The 16,320-nt window shown below is 38.1% G+C and overlaps 1 protein-coding gene across 3 annotated transcripts in view; it reads right to left on the bottom strand.

Annotated features, from left to right (window-relative positions):
• Nucleotides 1-16,320, bottom strand: part of USP7 (ubiquitin specific peptidase 7) — a 70,074-nt gene that overhangs the window by 3,591 nt on the left and 50,163 nt on the right. For 2 of the 3 annotated variants that reach the window (XM_054643818.2, XM_054643819.2), the window contains 19 exons: nucleotides 15,856-15,965; nucleotides 14,848-15,004; nucleotides 13,830-13,974; nucleotides 12,735-12,865; nucleotides 11,501-11,635; nucleotides 11,196-11,297; nucleotides 10,420-10,525; nucleotides 9,983-10,075; nucleotides 9,146-9,213; nucleotides 8,156-8,256; nucleotides 6,685-6,838; nucleotides 6,265-6,332; nucleotides 5,104-5,212; nucleotides 4,933-5,010; nucleotides 4,492-4,592; nucleotides 3,794-3,893; nucleotides 2,819-2,938; nucleotides 1,515-1,586; nucleotides 480-570 (listed from right to left, as the gene is read on the bottom strand). In XM_054643818.2, the coding sequence (XP_054499793.1) occupies nucleotides 480-570; nucleotides 1,515-1,586; nucleotides 2,819-2,938; nucleotides 3,794-3,893; nucleotides 4,492-4,592; nucleotides 4,933-5,010; nucleotides 5,104-5,212; nucleotides 6,265-6,332; nucleotides 6,685-6,838; nucleotides 8,156-8,256; nucleotides 9,146-9,213; nucleotides 9,983-10,075; nucleotides 10,420-10,525; nucleotides 11,196-11,297; nucleotides 11,501-11,635; nucleotides 12,735-12,865; nucleotides 13,830-13,974; nucleotides 14,848-15,004; nucleotides 15,856-15,965 (2,041 nt within the window). The remainder of the gene's footprint in view (nucleotides 1-479; nucleotides 571-1,514; nucleotides 1,587-2,818; nucleotides 2,939-3,793; nucleotides 3,894-4,491; nucleotides 4,593-4,932; nucleotides 5,011-5,103; nucleotides 5,213-6,264; nucleotides 6,333-6,684; nucleotides 6,839-8,155; nucleotides 8,257-9,145; nucleotides 9,214-9,982; nucleotides 10,076-10,419; nucleotides 10,526-11,195; nucleotides 11,298-11,500; nucleotides 11,636-12,734; nucleotides 12,866-13,829; nucleotides 13,975-14,847; nucleotides 15,005-15,855; nucleotides 15,966-16,320) is intronic. The other variant, XM_054643821.2, reaches the window with a different exon arrangement.

Here is a 16,320-nt window from a genome sequence, read left to right as displayed (position 1 = left end):
TGAATTTGTACCTTGGTGACTCATTTCTTATGGAAAAAAAATCTAAACAGCATCTAATTGACATATTTAATGTTCTTATTAGAATCTTCAGGTTCATTGAGGATACAAAGAATAAACAAGAATCAAATATGCAAGGGGGCAGATGAACAATAAAGACAAGGTGCAACTGATGCTGTAAAGTGTGTTATACTGACACTGGACCCATTTGGTGATGCACATGCAATCTCTGAACTCAAAAAGAAACAGATCATTTATCTATATGCCTATAAAATACATTTTCTTGGACTAACACATTCATGTAACACTGCTCAGTGTGCACACTGGTGTATATAAATACTTGCTTGGTCACTACATCTCATGTAATTCATGCAAAAAGAACAAACTCTTCCTGCATCCTGAGTTAAGGATGAACACATTATAACAAGTGGCAGAGCAGCTTCAGCAGGCCAAAAGAAAAGTGAGGTTGTTTGACAACTTACCAGGTTGGGACTCAAAATCTTTCAAGTTCACTTCATACTCATCTTCATTGAGATACTGGTGTCGGCCCATCATTACAATGGCAAATTTAAACTGTGCAAAGAAAAAAAATACTCAAAAACCAAGTGGTAGGATATGACACTAAAATTAAGTCTTCAAGCCTAAGTTCACAGTCTAACTTGCAGCTGGTTATAAGTAGAAAACTTGTAACTTCAATTTATAATTTTCAGCTTCAGGAATTGAAAAAGGCCAATCCTGGTTAAAACCCTCATCAACAACCTGGATAATGGGACAAAATAAATGCTCAGGAAATCATGAACCCACATCCTGGAATACTGTGTCCAGGTTCAAGCCCTCCAGGGAAAGACAGGGCAACAAACTGCAGCAAGTGCAGCAACAGTCCAGTGAGGCTGTGAGAGGACTGGGGGGAACCTGGCATTCAGGAACCTCTGGGAAATGGCTTCTGCTCAGCCCAGAGAAGAAAAGGCTGACAGGATATCTACAGTTTTCCACCACCTGGAGGATGGTGCACAGGAGCAGGCTCTTCTCAAAAAACTGCACAGAGGTGACCTCCACAAGTTGCAAAATGAAACATTCTGATTATTTGCATTTCCTTTGCAAGGAAAGCAAAGGCTTCCCAGTGATAGTGGAATACTCTAAAACACAGTGTCCAGAACAGGGCAGAATTCCCACCCTTGGGAGTTTGCAAATTGCAACTAAAAAGCCCTGCACAACCTGACTGAGTCACGTTCTGCTCTGAACAGGAATGTGATCTGGGGGTGGCTTCTAAAGGTCCCACACCAGCTACACTTTTCTGGGTTACTTTGTTTTGCAGAATATTTCTCTTGATGCAGTACAGAAATACTGATCCTACCCATTCTAACTAATTAGTCCTAGAAAAAGCATTATTTCAGTCAGGCAGCTGTTCTATCCCACAAAATCTACACTTATCCCAAGTCTGGAGTGTTCCAACCTACTACAATAAACTCATTTAGGGTTTACAGTCAGCAATAAAAACTCTCCCAGTTTGAAATTACCTTCTCAAATTCTTTTTCTTGTATGTCCAGCATTGTTTGAATCCGCTTCATAACCTCTCTGAAGTGTTCACCCTAATAATTACAACAAGATTTTTAATGTCAAAAAAATCTAGGAAAAAGAAAGGAAGCTGTTAGTATCTCCTGCTTTAAACTTCATTGAAATAGACTGCCTCAATGTCTCTCCTATTTACAAAATTACACAAGTGTCAACATCATTCTCTACAATATGGAACAACAGCAGGCAACTTGCTCTACATTCAGAAACTTTAAGTTTATTGATCTATCATTATGCAAACTGCCCCATAAATTGGTCAGGCACTGCCACTGATATGTGCAAGTCAGGTTAAAGTAAAGTAGCAAAATCAGAAAATTAGCAGCAAAATAGGAATTTGTAAAAAAAACCCCATATTCTTGCTAAACTTGTTGCTACTTTTTGTATGTTTCTGCTCCCTGTCTATGTAAAGTGCCCAAAAAAGTGACAGATACTGTCAACTTAAAGATGAACAAAATATATTAACTCAGAACAAGGAAATGCAGAACAAATGGTTTTCACCAAAAATCAAACAAGTGTTACTGTCTGATCAAAAATATGGAAATTAGTAAAATTATAATTTGAGAGATAGAGAAATATGGACACAGTTCTCATTCCCAAATTTTTAAAGTACATAATTTTCATACAAAGTAACACACATGAACCAGAAAAAGCTTAGAAGGAAATGGTAACTGCTCCCAGAAATACACTTTGATATTAAGAGAATCAGGGTGACATTCAGCTGGAGCAGCACCACAGGAAAAACTTGAGAATTTAAATTAAGCTTTCAAAATTAGCTTTTGTTCTTGTACCAACTTTCAGCCCTAGAAGATAAAGCACATCAAATTACAGAAGGGATGAAATGCAAAGTCATCTCAGAAAGTGATGGAGAAAGCGACCCCATTTTCCATAACCCTGTCTCAGTGAGAGCAACCATGGCAGGGCCACTTTTGCCAACAACTCTGCACTGCAGATACTCAGGTGCTGTTGGAAATAGGGTTCTGCTTTGTTGGGGGCTTCTGCAGGGGGCAGGGGATGGCAGCTGCTGCCAAGTGACAGCTTTCTAGGTGTTCACAGGCTCCCTGAAACACTGAACAACCTGGATATGCAAAAGGAACTGAGCTGGGAAATGACTGAACCATAAAAAGGCACAGATTGGGCAGAACCTTTGTGTTTTCCTACTCACTTCATACATGAATGCATTTCTTCAACAGTATTTATAGAAAACATCATCAGTATAATCCCACAGAGGAAAAAGGGAGGGATACTGCACCTGGTGTATCCTCAGCAAGAATGGAATTCCAAATGTCCCGAAAACCTCTTTGTGGAAATGTGCCACTGTGATTAGCATCTCATTTTCTTTATCTATATCTACCTGGTCCAGAGGAATTTCCTAGATCCAGACAGAGAATTGTGACTCCAATCAGCTAAACTTGCACAAAAAGAAACTAATGCTTTGAAGTTATTTTTCTAGTTATTAAGAAACTGAAAGCATTATTGATGTACAGTTACTGATTTCAAACAATTCTATTCAAAAACAATTAAAAGAGCCATGTTGTTTGACAGTCTTTTACCAGAGTCCCTCATCCCTGGCATGACAGCACTTCAGCTTCCCCTACTCAGGAAATATTCTCCTGGCTTCCCTGAATGGCTTTTTTGACAAGAAATCTTCTATCAGTGCAGAACTAGCTGACAGTAACACAGGCCTCTTGCCAGCTCCTCATTACAGTTTACACTGGAAACTTTTTTTTTCATTTCTGATCTTTGAAGCAAGTTAGTAGATCTAAATGATGAGATGTTTAGAAAAAACAAATCACATGTTAAGTATCAAATTTGCTTCAAGAACCTCAAGTGTAACAGAAATGGAAACAAAACCTTCTAGAATATTACAGCACAAAAGTGGGTTCTAAGCATAAACACTTCTATCATTAACTCTCAAACAAACCTTGGAATTACTGCCAAGACATTAAATGTCCTTTGGACAGGCTCTTGCAAAGTCTTCACGTATTGTTATAAAAACATTTGTAAAAATGAAATAATGAAACCATTATAGGGAAACAGATGGAACAAAGGATGATCTCTTTAAAAGCATTATCTTAAAATAAATAAATAAATATATATATATAATATTATCATGTAATCTTAATACAAACATCACAGTATTTGAAGAAAAAGAAAATTACCAGTTGAAAGAGTTTTTTCTCTCCAAGTCAGGTTTTAAAGCTTCTCTAAGACAAGCACAACTTACCTCTATTCGAAACGTTCGACTTGTTGCAGGTGACAAACACTCTAACAGCTCATCCTCCTGATGGACACCAATTATTTTGTAACTTACAATTTCTAGCAGCCTTAAAGATAAACAGAAAAGTATTTTTTAAAAGTGAATTTAAAAAATTCAATGCAGCATTTCTTTCTCAAATCTTAAGAGAGATTAGTGTAGAATATACACGGATGCTGCTATTGTATTTATAAAATTCTAAATTCAATCTTTAGTAAAAATTAAGCAGTAAAGTCATAAGAGGGTAAATTATTTCTGGCTCATGGCAAAAAGCTGTGCCATTACAAAATATAGGTTTCTAGTGGAGATTATTTTATATATCCTCTTTAAATGACCTCACTTTTAACCCCTGTAACTCCTGAGAAGTGAATAGCATGAAATGCTTGGATTTGAAACAATTAATAAGTCATGACTAAAAAATGCAATTGATGAAACTCAAGGATGTATTTATTAAATACAAAATAAATAACTGTGTAAAATTATATTTATAGTTAAGAAGAACTCTTAACAGTGACAATCTGGAAGATTTTAACACAATATTACACTTCATCTGTTAATAATGTACAGTATTTAAAATACTGTATCTACAGTATTTTAAATTCTACAGACACTTTGCTGCATAAAATCTACACGTTGACATAGAAGAAATCAGAGTCTTCCAGCTTTACCTTAATTTCCCTGAACCTTTTTCAGAGAGTTCTACAACTTTTTTACATTCTTCTAACAGGTCCCGCACACACCCATGCTTATCTGGATATACTGTTATTTCCTGTGGAATTTGAAACACAAAAATCATTAGAAAAGCTGAAAAAGTAAACAACCACATTAAAGCACAGAACACATTGGATTGTTCCCCTTAACCACCCATCTTGAAAAGATAACTGAAGTCAACACCTATGTCATCTTCAACATTTCTGTTAAGGAATGTGATTTTTTTTAACATCTTTTTGTGCTCTTTGGGGTTTTTTTGCTGTTGTTTTCATTAGGTTTTTTTACATCATGTATAGCTTTGTTCTAATTCTCAGGGGTTACTCAGGGGGAGACCCATATCCACAGCCATAACAGCTCTGACACAGAAATAACAGCAAGTGTGTAATGGCTTCACTCACCTCTTCCCTAAACTGGCTATTTAGCCATATGCATTTAAAACTTCTTCTGTTTTCAAAATCAGTTATCTTCATTTTGAGCTAAAGAAATAAAAGAAAAACACTTTAGGCATACTTTGAATAGGGCAGAATTATTTTTCATAACTCACCCCAATAAAAAGAAAAGACTCTTACCTGTTGATAGTAGAGTTTTTTCGGTTGCCTAGGCTTGAAGAACTGCAGAAGATCTCTTAAAGTACCTTCATAATTATGTCTAAGAGGATTACCAGGGCCATCCCTATAACTACAGAAAGAAAGAAAACATGTTCTTAAAATCCATCTCTTCAAAATCCATTACTGCTCAGCAAATTGAAGCACCAAGAACATTTTTATTACTGGCTTTCAGTTTCACATAATTGCTAACACAGCCTAAGCAGCACAACACCCAGAACTTTAGTGATTTTTAAACACAGCTGGGCTGTGGGAACAGAAAACCATTCAGGTGTGTGTTAACTCTCCTGGATGTTTACAAGCTCACTGATGTCAGTGCTGCAGGCTGGCAGACCTACATTCCTCTGAAATTACTGGCATAGCAGCACATGCTTTAGATTGTGAAAGGTTAATTTGTGGAGCCATATGACACAGCAAATTCCACAGTGACCACAGCACTGCAAACTACAAAGAGCTACTCAAATTCTCACTGATGATGAAGGGAGATAGCCTCAGGTAACTAAAGAGCATTTACACTTGCATGAATACAGAGAGCTGTAAGTTTTGTGTGTGCATTATTCCTGAAGCACATACACAGAGCTATAATACACTACTTTCTGCTCTAGTTTTATACAGATTCAAGACTAGTTTTACATAAACATGTGTAAAACCACCACTTTAACCAGAAATATCCCTTTGAGCAACTGAGAACTTGTTAGATTGTTGTCATCTTCATAAAACCTCATTTGCAGACTTTGAGGGAGGAGAATTCAGTGAAGTAACTCCTGCATTTAAACTTGCAAAATCAGCAAAAATACTGCTTTTATGTGCATTTGTTTCTGCTCTCCTCCATTCTAGAAATCTGCATTCACTGAAACAGCACTTGAATTAGCTTAGCAATTTATCCCATAGCATCAGGCTTTGAAGTAATTAATGATTTTTAAAATGACATTTACTAAAACTCTTCTAAAACATGCAATTCTTTGAGGCTCTAGAGACAGACATTGCAATACTTCAACTGTCAAAGCAACCTGCTGTGCTTGCCAGAAAGGTAACATCTTACTGGTACAGAATTAGTTAATGACCTGGAAAAGGCTAATTTTTGAGGAGCAGCTTAGACAAAGAATACTAAGGAATTTGTCTTACCCTTGGGACTTGAAAAATTGTAATAGCATTGGATCCGTGTTAAGTCTCTGAGCGACTGTCTTTGCAACCTGAAAATAAATTTTTGGTAAGTTCTGAATTGTTTCACACAGTTATGACATTGCTCTACAATCATACAGTCATTATTTCATGAGACTCTAATTTCCCTGACAGAGCAGAATGGTCTACAAAGAAAGAATCCAATTATCAAATAACTAATTTTTAATAATACTGGGGGTTTATAGTATTTTTTCCCCACAAGCCTTAGTGTCTTCCTTAAATTTTTCATCTAAAATGAAATCTACACAACGCAAAAAACACAGGCAGTTTAAGAACTTTTCTAAAAGTATGTATAATGCATTTGTGAGCCAGTGCAAAAATTCCTTTCCAAACAGGGAAACAAAAGAGAAACAGGAGACATGCCTGAAAGTAATTCATCCTATTGGATAAAGTAACAACAAAGCCTGGGTCATTGGGGATGGTTTTGTCACAGAAAATGACATCCACGCGGTGATAGAGGTCTCGGAAGTATTCCTTAGCTGTGGGGAGCTCGCTGTTATCATTTTCTGGGTCATCCCTACAAGAGCAAACAAATGGTGATACCATTACACATCCCATTGTTACACACACAGGCAGCTGGAGCTTTAAAAACATGTTCTACAGTGAGTCAGCAACAGTGAAGAGATACAGAGATGAAGTTTAGAAACCTTCTGCAAGAGCCACCGCTGGCACCCAGTAGGACTGGTGCAGTCAGCAGTGACCCAGAGCCCGCCGTGGCTGTGTGCTGCAGCCCTTGCCTGCTCTGCTGGGCTCCTGGGGGTTCACAGCACCACTGCAGCAGGAGCTGGCCCTCCCTCCCACCCTGCACATCCCTGTGTGTCTGTACTAATGCTGCACAGCTTTCCATGAACCCCTGTATCGACCGCTTTGCACAGAGGACAGATGGACGGCATTCCTTGGCACAGAGAGGCAGAACAGTGGGCACAGGGGCTGGTTTGGGTCACTCCTGACTGGTACCCCAACTTCTCTGCAGAGAAATAGCACCAGGGTACAAGCTGTGCACTTACCCAGGAGTCAGCAGCCAGCCAAGGGTGCATAACACCAACTGGGTCAACTGGGACTGCGAGTTCCAAGGCATGACATGAGAAATACATTCATCTCACATAATCTGGGGTAAGAGTGCTGAAGATAGACTAGCTGGCTTCCACCCACTGTCAGCCCATGGAGAGAAACAGAGCAACACAGTTGGGTGTGACCATCAGGAGTGAGAGCATAGAAATGCTGATTTATAGCCCTGCCAAGCTTATGAAAGATCCCTTCATTGGATACAAGATGCAGGAGCTCCCCTTTTGCCTTGGAGAAATCTCCAGCTGAAGCACCAGTACACCTAGGAGTGGCACCTCAGGCAAACTAGGAGCATCTCATCACTGCAGACCAGTAAGGACCTGACTGTGAGCACAGGGGAGAGGCAAAAAGGGAAAGCAGTTCAGTGTAGTTCTGGGCTGAAAGAGCTCCAAGAGCCTTGTCCAGTGGCCATGGTATCTGCAATGTTGGAAGGCTCTTCAGTATCTGTGTTACAGTGGCTCCAGTACAAAGCTGCACAAATCAGATGCATTGCTGAACACACTCTGGTAATATTATGAACTATTTTACGTTATTGGTTTTCTAAACTAGGAGGACACCTTTTCCTTAATTAATGTGGCACATGATACCCAAACAGGACTGATATTTGCTCATTTCCCCTTTGAATAAACAAATGAGAACTGCAGAGAACACATCTACTATTGGAATGTAATACTTAGCTCTTGATAAAAAAGCTTAAAGGAAGTTCAGCTTTCAAAGTGATTTTTCCAGGTGATAAAATTGCAATAAGGTGCCCCCTTACAATACATACTTCTGAAACACTATGATGTCACCATCCATGAGTTCATCGAGAGCTTTATCAAGAGATACATCATAGTCTTGAATCCTTTCTGTTAAATTGGGTTTAACTTCCTGCAACAAAGAACAAAAATTATTGATCACAAAATAAAAGACAAAAATAAATGTCACAAATAAGTCACCATAGTGAAGAAATCATCAGCTAAGGTAACCTGTACATTCTTTTAACTGAAACAAATGGATAGATGTGTATCTATTCAAATTCAATGCATGTATTATTAAATATCTATATGCATATTACATATTTATACTTGCAGGCTGAGCTTTGGGCTGACCCAGGGATAAAAGCACCTGTGCAAACAAACTGGAATGGCACTGTAACCCTGGCCTGCCCAGAACAAGTACAGCTTTGCTTTTTAGGATAGCTCTGTGTGTGCTGCCCTGGAACCACCAGAGAGAGCAGCAGGACTGCTACCAGAAATTGCAGCAAAAACCAAATTCCTTGTTCTTACTCTAGCAAGGACTTGGCCTTGGCAAGATCTGCATCATCAGCACTCAATAAATGTAGCAGTTATGAAGATTCACTGCTTTGGGCAGAAACAGCCTAGCAGTGTTTGCTGGCTTTGGCTTGGGAAAGGAAGGAGAAGATGCAACATTTTCTCATCCTCACTAAGGTGGGCACTGAAAACACAATGGCCAATAATGTGAGCAGCATCAGCTCTTCTAACTCAGCAACACAAGTCTAGCACAACAAAGCTGCTCATATAGGACTCTCATGGAGACAGTTTTTGGTTTTAAAGCTTTACACTTCTTTCTGTTTAATATAAAATCTGGTTTTTAATCTGCTGCTACTCTTTTGCAGCACTGTAGACTTCAAAGTTACAGATTACAGTATGGATAATTTATAAATTACCATTGTTATGAGCAACTTTTTAAAATTAATTTTTTTTTCTTTACAGTATGCAAAAGACAAAAAAGTTACAAAAAGTCTATCAATCCAAACCTCATAGAGGATAAGGTTAGTTTCTTGTGGAAATCCTGCTCTCTCACACATAACTGGAAGCAAGTCACCTGTTGGAGAAAAAAGAAGGAATGTGAAATGTGTAGCACTAATTGCTAGTGAGACCAACCACAGAAAGGAGAGAATCCCTTTCTTTACCCTGGGTAGGTGGTAAAGATGCCTAAGAAAGAGCCTTCCTTAAGCTTCCCTTGTTGACATTCAACCAGACACACATTTATGGTTCCTTTCCACTTCATCTGAACAACAAAAATATGTGCGAGTTCACTGAAAATCCAAGAGATTAAATAACACTGCTCCATCCCCAGAAAAAAAGGTTTAGTATCTTTAAAAAACCCCAAAAACTAGCTAAAATATAGAATTAAAAATATGTATAGGTTAACAAATGAGACATTCAAAACAAAAAACAAAAATATTTTTAGTCAGTGGGTATTTGCTGAATTCCTTAAATGGACCCATATGAAAATCCAGGCTCACACACAATTCAGGCTGAGCAGCTGCTCAGGCTGCCATAGTGAAAGGCTGTAAAAGAGTTGCATGAAAAGCTGTTGGGAGGGAAATATCACATCCCAAAGCTTTACAACAGGTCTGAAACAGCTGTAACACCTGGTGAGTAGAGCAACAATGAACTGACCACCTGTGGGGTTTTGAGGCTCAGACCTGCAGAAAATGTCACTGACACCACATGGGGGAAAAAAATAAGGATTTGCTTCTCTGGTGTAACTTTGGTTTCAGTGATGGAATTATTATGAAAGGCAAAGTATGTGTCAATCTACTTTTAAAACTTCAGTGATCAGAATGAAATTGAAATTCAGAACTCACGTATTTTACAGGATATAGGGGTGTAGATATGTCCACAATAATTCAAACTCCGAGTTTTCGGATCATACATCTTCAAAAACAACATTACATCATCTACAAAGTAAAAAACAAGATTTAATTTTAAGTAAGGCTTGGGGAGGGGGAAGGAGATCACCTAGATCTTTTTATTTACACAAGAACAAATATGTGTCTTTATTATCAGTGCCCTTAAAATATAGAGAGAAAATTATTCAGTGAGTTTAAAAACATGCAAAGCATGCCTTCCACTTCAAGAGAAATGAAGGAAAAACTGCATGAGAAAAACTAATTTCAGTCCTGTAGTAGTTTGATGGATACATCAATGACATTGTTGAAGAAAAGGAGTGCACAGTGGTTTTGGAGATACACCCAACATAAAAGCATTTTGTATTTTAGAAATGTTTAGCCCATATGCTTACGATCTTTATCAAATTTGGGTAATGTTGCTCCAGTAGCAGCCATCTCTGGATCTACTGTTTCCAAAAATATTGTCCATGGATTCTCATTGTCACTGAGCTCAATCATCTATGTAGAAAGAGAGAAGAAAAAAAAGTCTCTGAAGAACTTAATACAACCTGGTATCAGCATTTTAATCAGATTCAAGAACTTTATGACATTGTACAAATGGGAGAGGCTTTTTTTTTAAGTTGTGTTAAAGGAAGTTTATGAAATTTATTAAGACAAACAAATATGGATATAAAACCACCAAAAACTTTGATGAAGCAGTAACAGTAGGTTTTACTTAAAATGAACCCACTTCTTTATCTTTCACAAGTTTACCTACAGCTATCTTTATAATGGCAAGGCCATGACTCAATTTTAGAATAAAAGGAAGGTGAAACCATCCTGTGGTATTTAGACACATTTTACATTTTAAGCAATAGAATTCCTTAAATCCAGAGGGTTTGCCCCTTTTGTCAAAGGGAAATTTCTGTTTTAATCTACTGTAAGAAATCATGATTACACCTTTTTTTCCACAGCAGAAAAAATATGCACCACAACACTCCTGCTTCCTATCCAAACCAATCCACTAAACACCAAGTCTTCCCCAAGTATCAAACTTCACCAGATACACTGAAATGAATTTTAAATTAAAAGCCTGAAAAATCTTATGTCTCAAAGTTAGATATTCTTCAGGAGAACTAAGAATCTCAGGAGATGTAAGAAGTACTATCATCTCTCAGTGACTGCTTACCGTTTTATTGCCATCTGCTTCATTATCTAACATTGCAGGTCTTTTTGTTCCATTACTTCTAGCTTGCATTGGCCATAATCTGATTTGATCCTGGGGAAATCCCTAAAAAAATAAAAATTGTGACAGGAAACTAAATCAAAACAAGAGAAAAATAGGCTAAGATGTTTTCATGAAACTCAAACAGATATTTTGGTTTAAAATTCTAAATTATGATTGCTGTCAATATGTGGAGAAGGTAAGAGCTAGAACACAACCATAATGTAACAAAATAAATACATGCAGGTATTCAGCTACAGAAAACTCACCATTGTTTGAGAGAGGTTTTGAACAAATTCTGTAAGTGTGGAGTTTTTTAATACTTTGAAAACAGTGTATTTCACTTTTTCTTCATCATACATATCATTGCCTTGGTGACCACAGAACTGATCCTCTGCCACTATCTGAAAAATGACATTTAAAGGTTACTTTTCAGATTAGCCCAGGTAATACCTTCTCAGGATGCTTTACTATGCAACCTCCCTGGCCCTCTGGCACAGTGCTAACACAATTCATGTTCTCAGGGAACAAATTTGCAAGAACACAGATTACAATGAAATTAAAAAATCGTGATTGATAATCTCATCAGTGCAAGTAATTAAAATACATTAATTCTTACAAATCCCGAGCAATTAAAAACCAGTCGTGCTTAGATCCCAAGTCTTGGAATGTGCTCTAACAATCCTGACACTTGGAGAAAATAAAAAGGCTACATAATTCTGTGACTGGGGAATGCAAGGAGGCCACTGAACCCTCTCCCTGTACTTCCCACAGCTCCCCTGCACTCTTTGGTAACAGAAGCACAAACAGTGCAATGCTGCCAGTGTCCCACTGCAAACTCAGTGCAAATGCAGGGCAGAACAAGCTGGGCCTGACCAGTATCTCTGCTTATCAACACCAGAGAGAACAGGCAAGGAAACATGGAGGCACACATGGAAAATGGGTTCTATTTCCCTGTGCCAGATGGGCTCTGGAAAGAGCCATAAACAGGGTTTCTTAAGGCAATTCATAACAATCTTGTCCATCTGGCTTTTCCAAAAAGATAATTGCAAATATAAACACTCTCTCCTCCTGCTTCTACTTGATGAGCTCCATTTGGCAATAGTCCAGACCTGCAGCCTATGGCTAGATACATTCTAATTTTAGAAAATAATTCCTGAAGGAGATAAAAGTGCAGTGGCAGGGCAGCCATTTGAAATAACCTGGTCCTTCTCCCTTTCACCTGAACTTACTATATTTACTCACAAGCATAATAAATTCTAAAGAAAACAGAAATGTTTATAACATACAGTACTGTGTGTTTTATTACAATTTGTTGCATATGTAAATATACCTAAAAGCACTAAAATTATAATTTCTCTTCAAACGCTACTTCAGAAGAAAAATTAAAAAGAAAAAAAGAAAAGAAAAAAAAAAGAAAATCAAGGTTTGCCTCCAGGGTGGTTCAATATTCTAAATTTTCATGGTAAAGTAGCTGTAACTTAATCTGGTTCAAAAGCTGACCTGCACTTGCATATAGAGGTGAGCTTCCTGCCTCTCCTTCCTCTTCTGAGCTTCTATCCTCTTCTCTTCTTGTAGCCTTTCTACAAGTTGTTGAGGAATATCATGGTCGGTTACAGGCTGCAACACTTCACCTATAAAGCAGATTTTATGATGTTATTTCAAGATCTACATCAAACAGTTTCTTCTTCATACACACTTGACTTCCCTCTGATTTGAAGTCAAAACCAACTTTCCTTCATCTTTCACTTAAAAATATGGTTTGATATCATCATACTTTGGCAAAAGAAGCACTTCTACAACAAACCAAAGTGCACTACTCCCATGAAATATGTATCATAGACTTTTGAATGAAATATTCAGTTCAGAATTAAAAAAATATTTTCCACTACTCCCTTTTTAGAGCATCTATGTAGCTACACGTTTACATTCAATTTGACTTAATTCCATTATTGTAAATCAAAGGCGTCTCCAATGAAGGAGAGAGAATGATGCATCTGACTCCATCATCAGAAGGCTAATTAATTACTTTATTATACTATAAACATTTCATCTAAACTGAATCTGCCAAGCACCCACTCTGCACACAACTGCTCACACTGCACTGAATCTTGTGACTGTCACCTGACAGTCCCAACACACACAGAGTTGGCCCTGATAGTCCAAGGAAACAAAACATCCTCACTTTGGATAAAAAATCTCCATATTGCATTCTACTTTGGCACAACACAGGCACAGCAAGTGATAAGAATTGTGGTTCAGAGAATGTGAATCTCAGAAATCCTTGGGAAGAACTGTGCCTTGCTTTTCTCTGTGAAGAGAAATGTGGCAACACTCCATGACCCAAGTCAGTTCACTAAGTCTTCCATCCCATAAAGCAGCCAAGGTTGAAGCTCTTTGCAGGTGCCTTACTGAGCTAAAAGGTGACCCAGAGCAGCACACACTCTCCCCAAGTGAGAGAACGGCAGGCTGATCCTGCAGGACCGCTACCTTCCCTCTGTAAATAAGGCAGCCCTGTTGTGCAGGACCACAGCCAACAATCCAGAGGTCAAGCAGCCCTGCCTGCCAGTGCCCTTGGAGCACAGAGAGGACACGTACTGAGCTTGGACTCCCTGATGTAGACCAGCATGTAGGCGTTGGTGCAGTGCCGCACGGACAGGTCGTCGTCGTGCCCGCCGTAGTTGTGCTCGATCGCCTCCTCCTTCGTGCACCTCGACACGACGTCGTCATCGAATTTACACCACTAGGGAGCAAGTTTTACAGAAAGGTGATTTTACACGTAAAAATATGCTCCTGAATGATAAATTAATCCTATTTCTGGCATGTCTTTCAGCTCTTTGAAGTAACTAAAATTACCTTCGAGGGGCGTGACTTTTAAAAGGAAATCTAGTTCAGTATAATTGGTGCTACCTGCTACTTGTGCTCAGCATAAGGAAGTCCATAAATACCAAACCTTTACTGAACATTTTACAGTGAGAATCAAAAGCACAATAATTATTCCAATTATTCCAATTATTTCTTAAGATTTCAAATATCTAATATTTCTGTAGGAAAGAGAAAATTGATTTTATCTGTTGTAAAATGAAATAAAAAGCAGAGATACACAAGACAACCAGTAATTCTTTGTACATGTAGAGCAATATACATCAAATTTCAAATTAAAACAATAAAGTCAATTAAGAATCAATTACAAATAGCAACAAATCCACAGCAAAATCTGACTTCTACTCTTACTGTGAACAATCATGTACACACAAAACCAGTCAACTCAACGGAAGAGGCACCTGACCTATAAATGTCCAATCCAATCAAGTCACCTAAACCTGGAACAGTGGGACATACACAAACATGCTGAACTTGAGTCACAGGAACACTGGAAATGCTCATATTTGCTTTAGCAAAGTCAGTCTCAAAAAAATGCTGGATAAAATCTGATTGCAGAACTTCAACACATACAAGAGAAGGGATTTCCTCAGTTAAAAAGTCTTTTGTTAAAAGCTAAGTGTGCATGCACTCTTCTTTTAGGGAAAGAAAATACTGAAGATTTGCCCATTATAAAAACTGCAAGTATGCATTTACAACACACAAATACTTTTAGATGCTTTTCAATACTCACTTTGCCATCGCCCTTTGGATTTAAGTAAACAACATAATGTCCACCATGGTTATCTCCACTGTGTACTAGAACTGCATGGAGAATGTAATTTGCAGGATCTTTAGGATCTGTTTTTTGCAAAAATTCATCTAGTGGCAACTGTTCAGGAAATTCAAACCTAGTTTCAAAAAGAATGGAGACAATTGTATTTGTAGTTAAGATAGACACACATTCTTAGGCACTATTATGGAACACTATGTGTATTCTAAAGCAAAGAATAAAAATTGAACATGTTACTGTTACAATGCCACTTCTAACCAGGACATGCTGCATACAGTGGCAGAATTTATACTGTTTAAATATGGAATAAAATAAACTTTTCAAGCAGCTCAGGAAAGCATGCCCGCAGTAACAAAGGCAAGAGCACTTCAACTGAATTAGGGCTGGTTTGGATTCACTGTGTCAAGGCAAAAGCTTTAAAATCTGTTATTTTCTAGCAGACAGATGAGCTTCCCTAGCACAGGTACCACTGGACTGGAACATTACTCTGAAATATCTCACCTTGGTGAGAATGAGATAATTGCAATAAACATTTAGTTTACAACCAACCATGTATCTCCTGGAGAAATTATCAGCCTCTGCCTACAGTGAGGGGGCAAATGGCTCTCTATCCATCCATGGAAACAGAGGGAGGGCAAGCAGGTAACTCCTTACTCATCCTGCTTACTCTGGTGGCAGCCTTGCCACACACTGCACAGAGGAGCTACACAAGCCATTAAAAGATGCAGGCACCTGTTCATGGTCAAAACAATCACTATGGATTACTAAACATTCAATCTGTCATTCTGAACCTCAAAGTTCAACCTGTGCACCTTTAGGGGACCTCTACTGTGTGTGACTGCACATGCCTGCCTCAGAGCTTAGTCAAAAGCAGGATTTTGGGAAGCTATTTTTTGCTAAAATACATTCACAGGTCTAAATTCTCCAAAAAAACGCCAACCCACACAGTAAACCAACCAACCCACTTACCTATCATTTATCTTGATGTTTTGGTCAGTCTGAGGATCATACATAAACCTCATGAGCTGTAGGTGTAATACTGGTGGCAGTGTTAGGAACTTCACACCTTTCTCTGCCTCCTAGACATTTTAAAGGAAATAGAGGGTTGAAATTGTAGGATTTTTAGCAACTCAAAATATTGTTTGTTGTAGACGTTCTTCATATGGACTTTTATAGACTTAACAACACAAAATGCACCAGAATGGTTCAAAATTTGGGTGCAATTTGAGTATCCTAATGCTGCACCAACCTCCTATGAACTACTCCAGTAACACAAAAATTCAAATTAAAATTAGGCCACTGATACAAGGATATGTGGATGCCTCACTGCATTAAGAGCGAGTTACCTGCATAAATAAAATTGGGAGAATATGGAGGCAAAAGCTCATTTTTGATCAATTAAGAATTTCATGTTCATTGCACCCTGCCAACAAG

The sequence above is a fragment of the Agelaius phoeniceus genome, chromosome 16 (genome assembly GCF_051311805.1).
Source record: "Agelaius phoeniceus isolate bAgePho1 chromosome 16, bAgePho1.hap1, whole genome shotgun sequence".
NCBI lineage: Eukaryota > Metazoa > Chordata > Aves > Passeriformes > Icteridae > Agelaius > Agelaius phoeniceus.
Note: the sequence above shows the minus strand (reverse complement) of the source record. Positions and strands in the feature narration are given on the sequence as shown.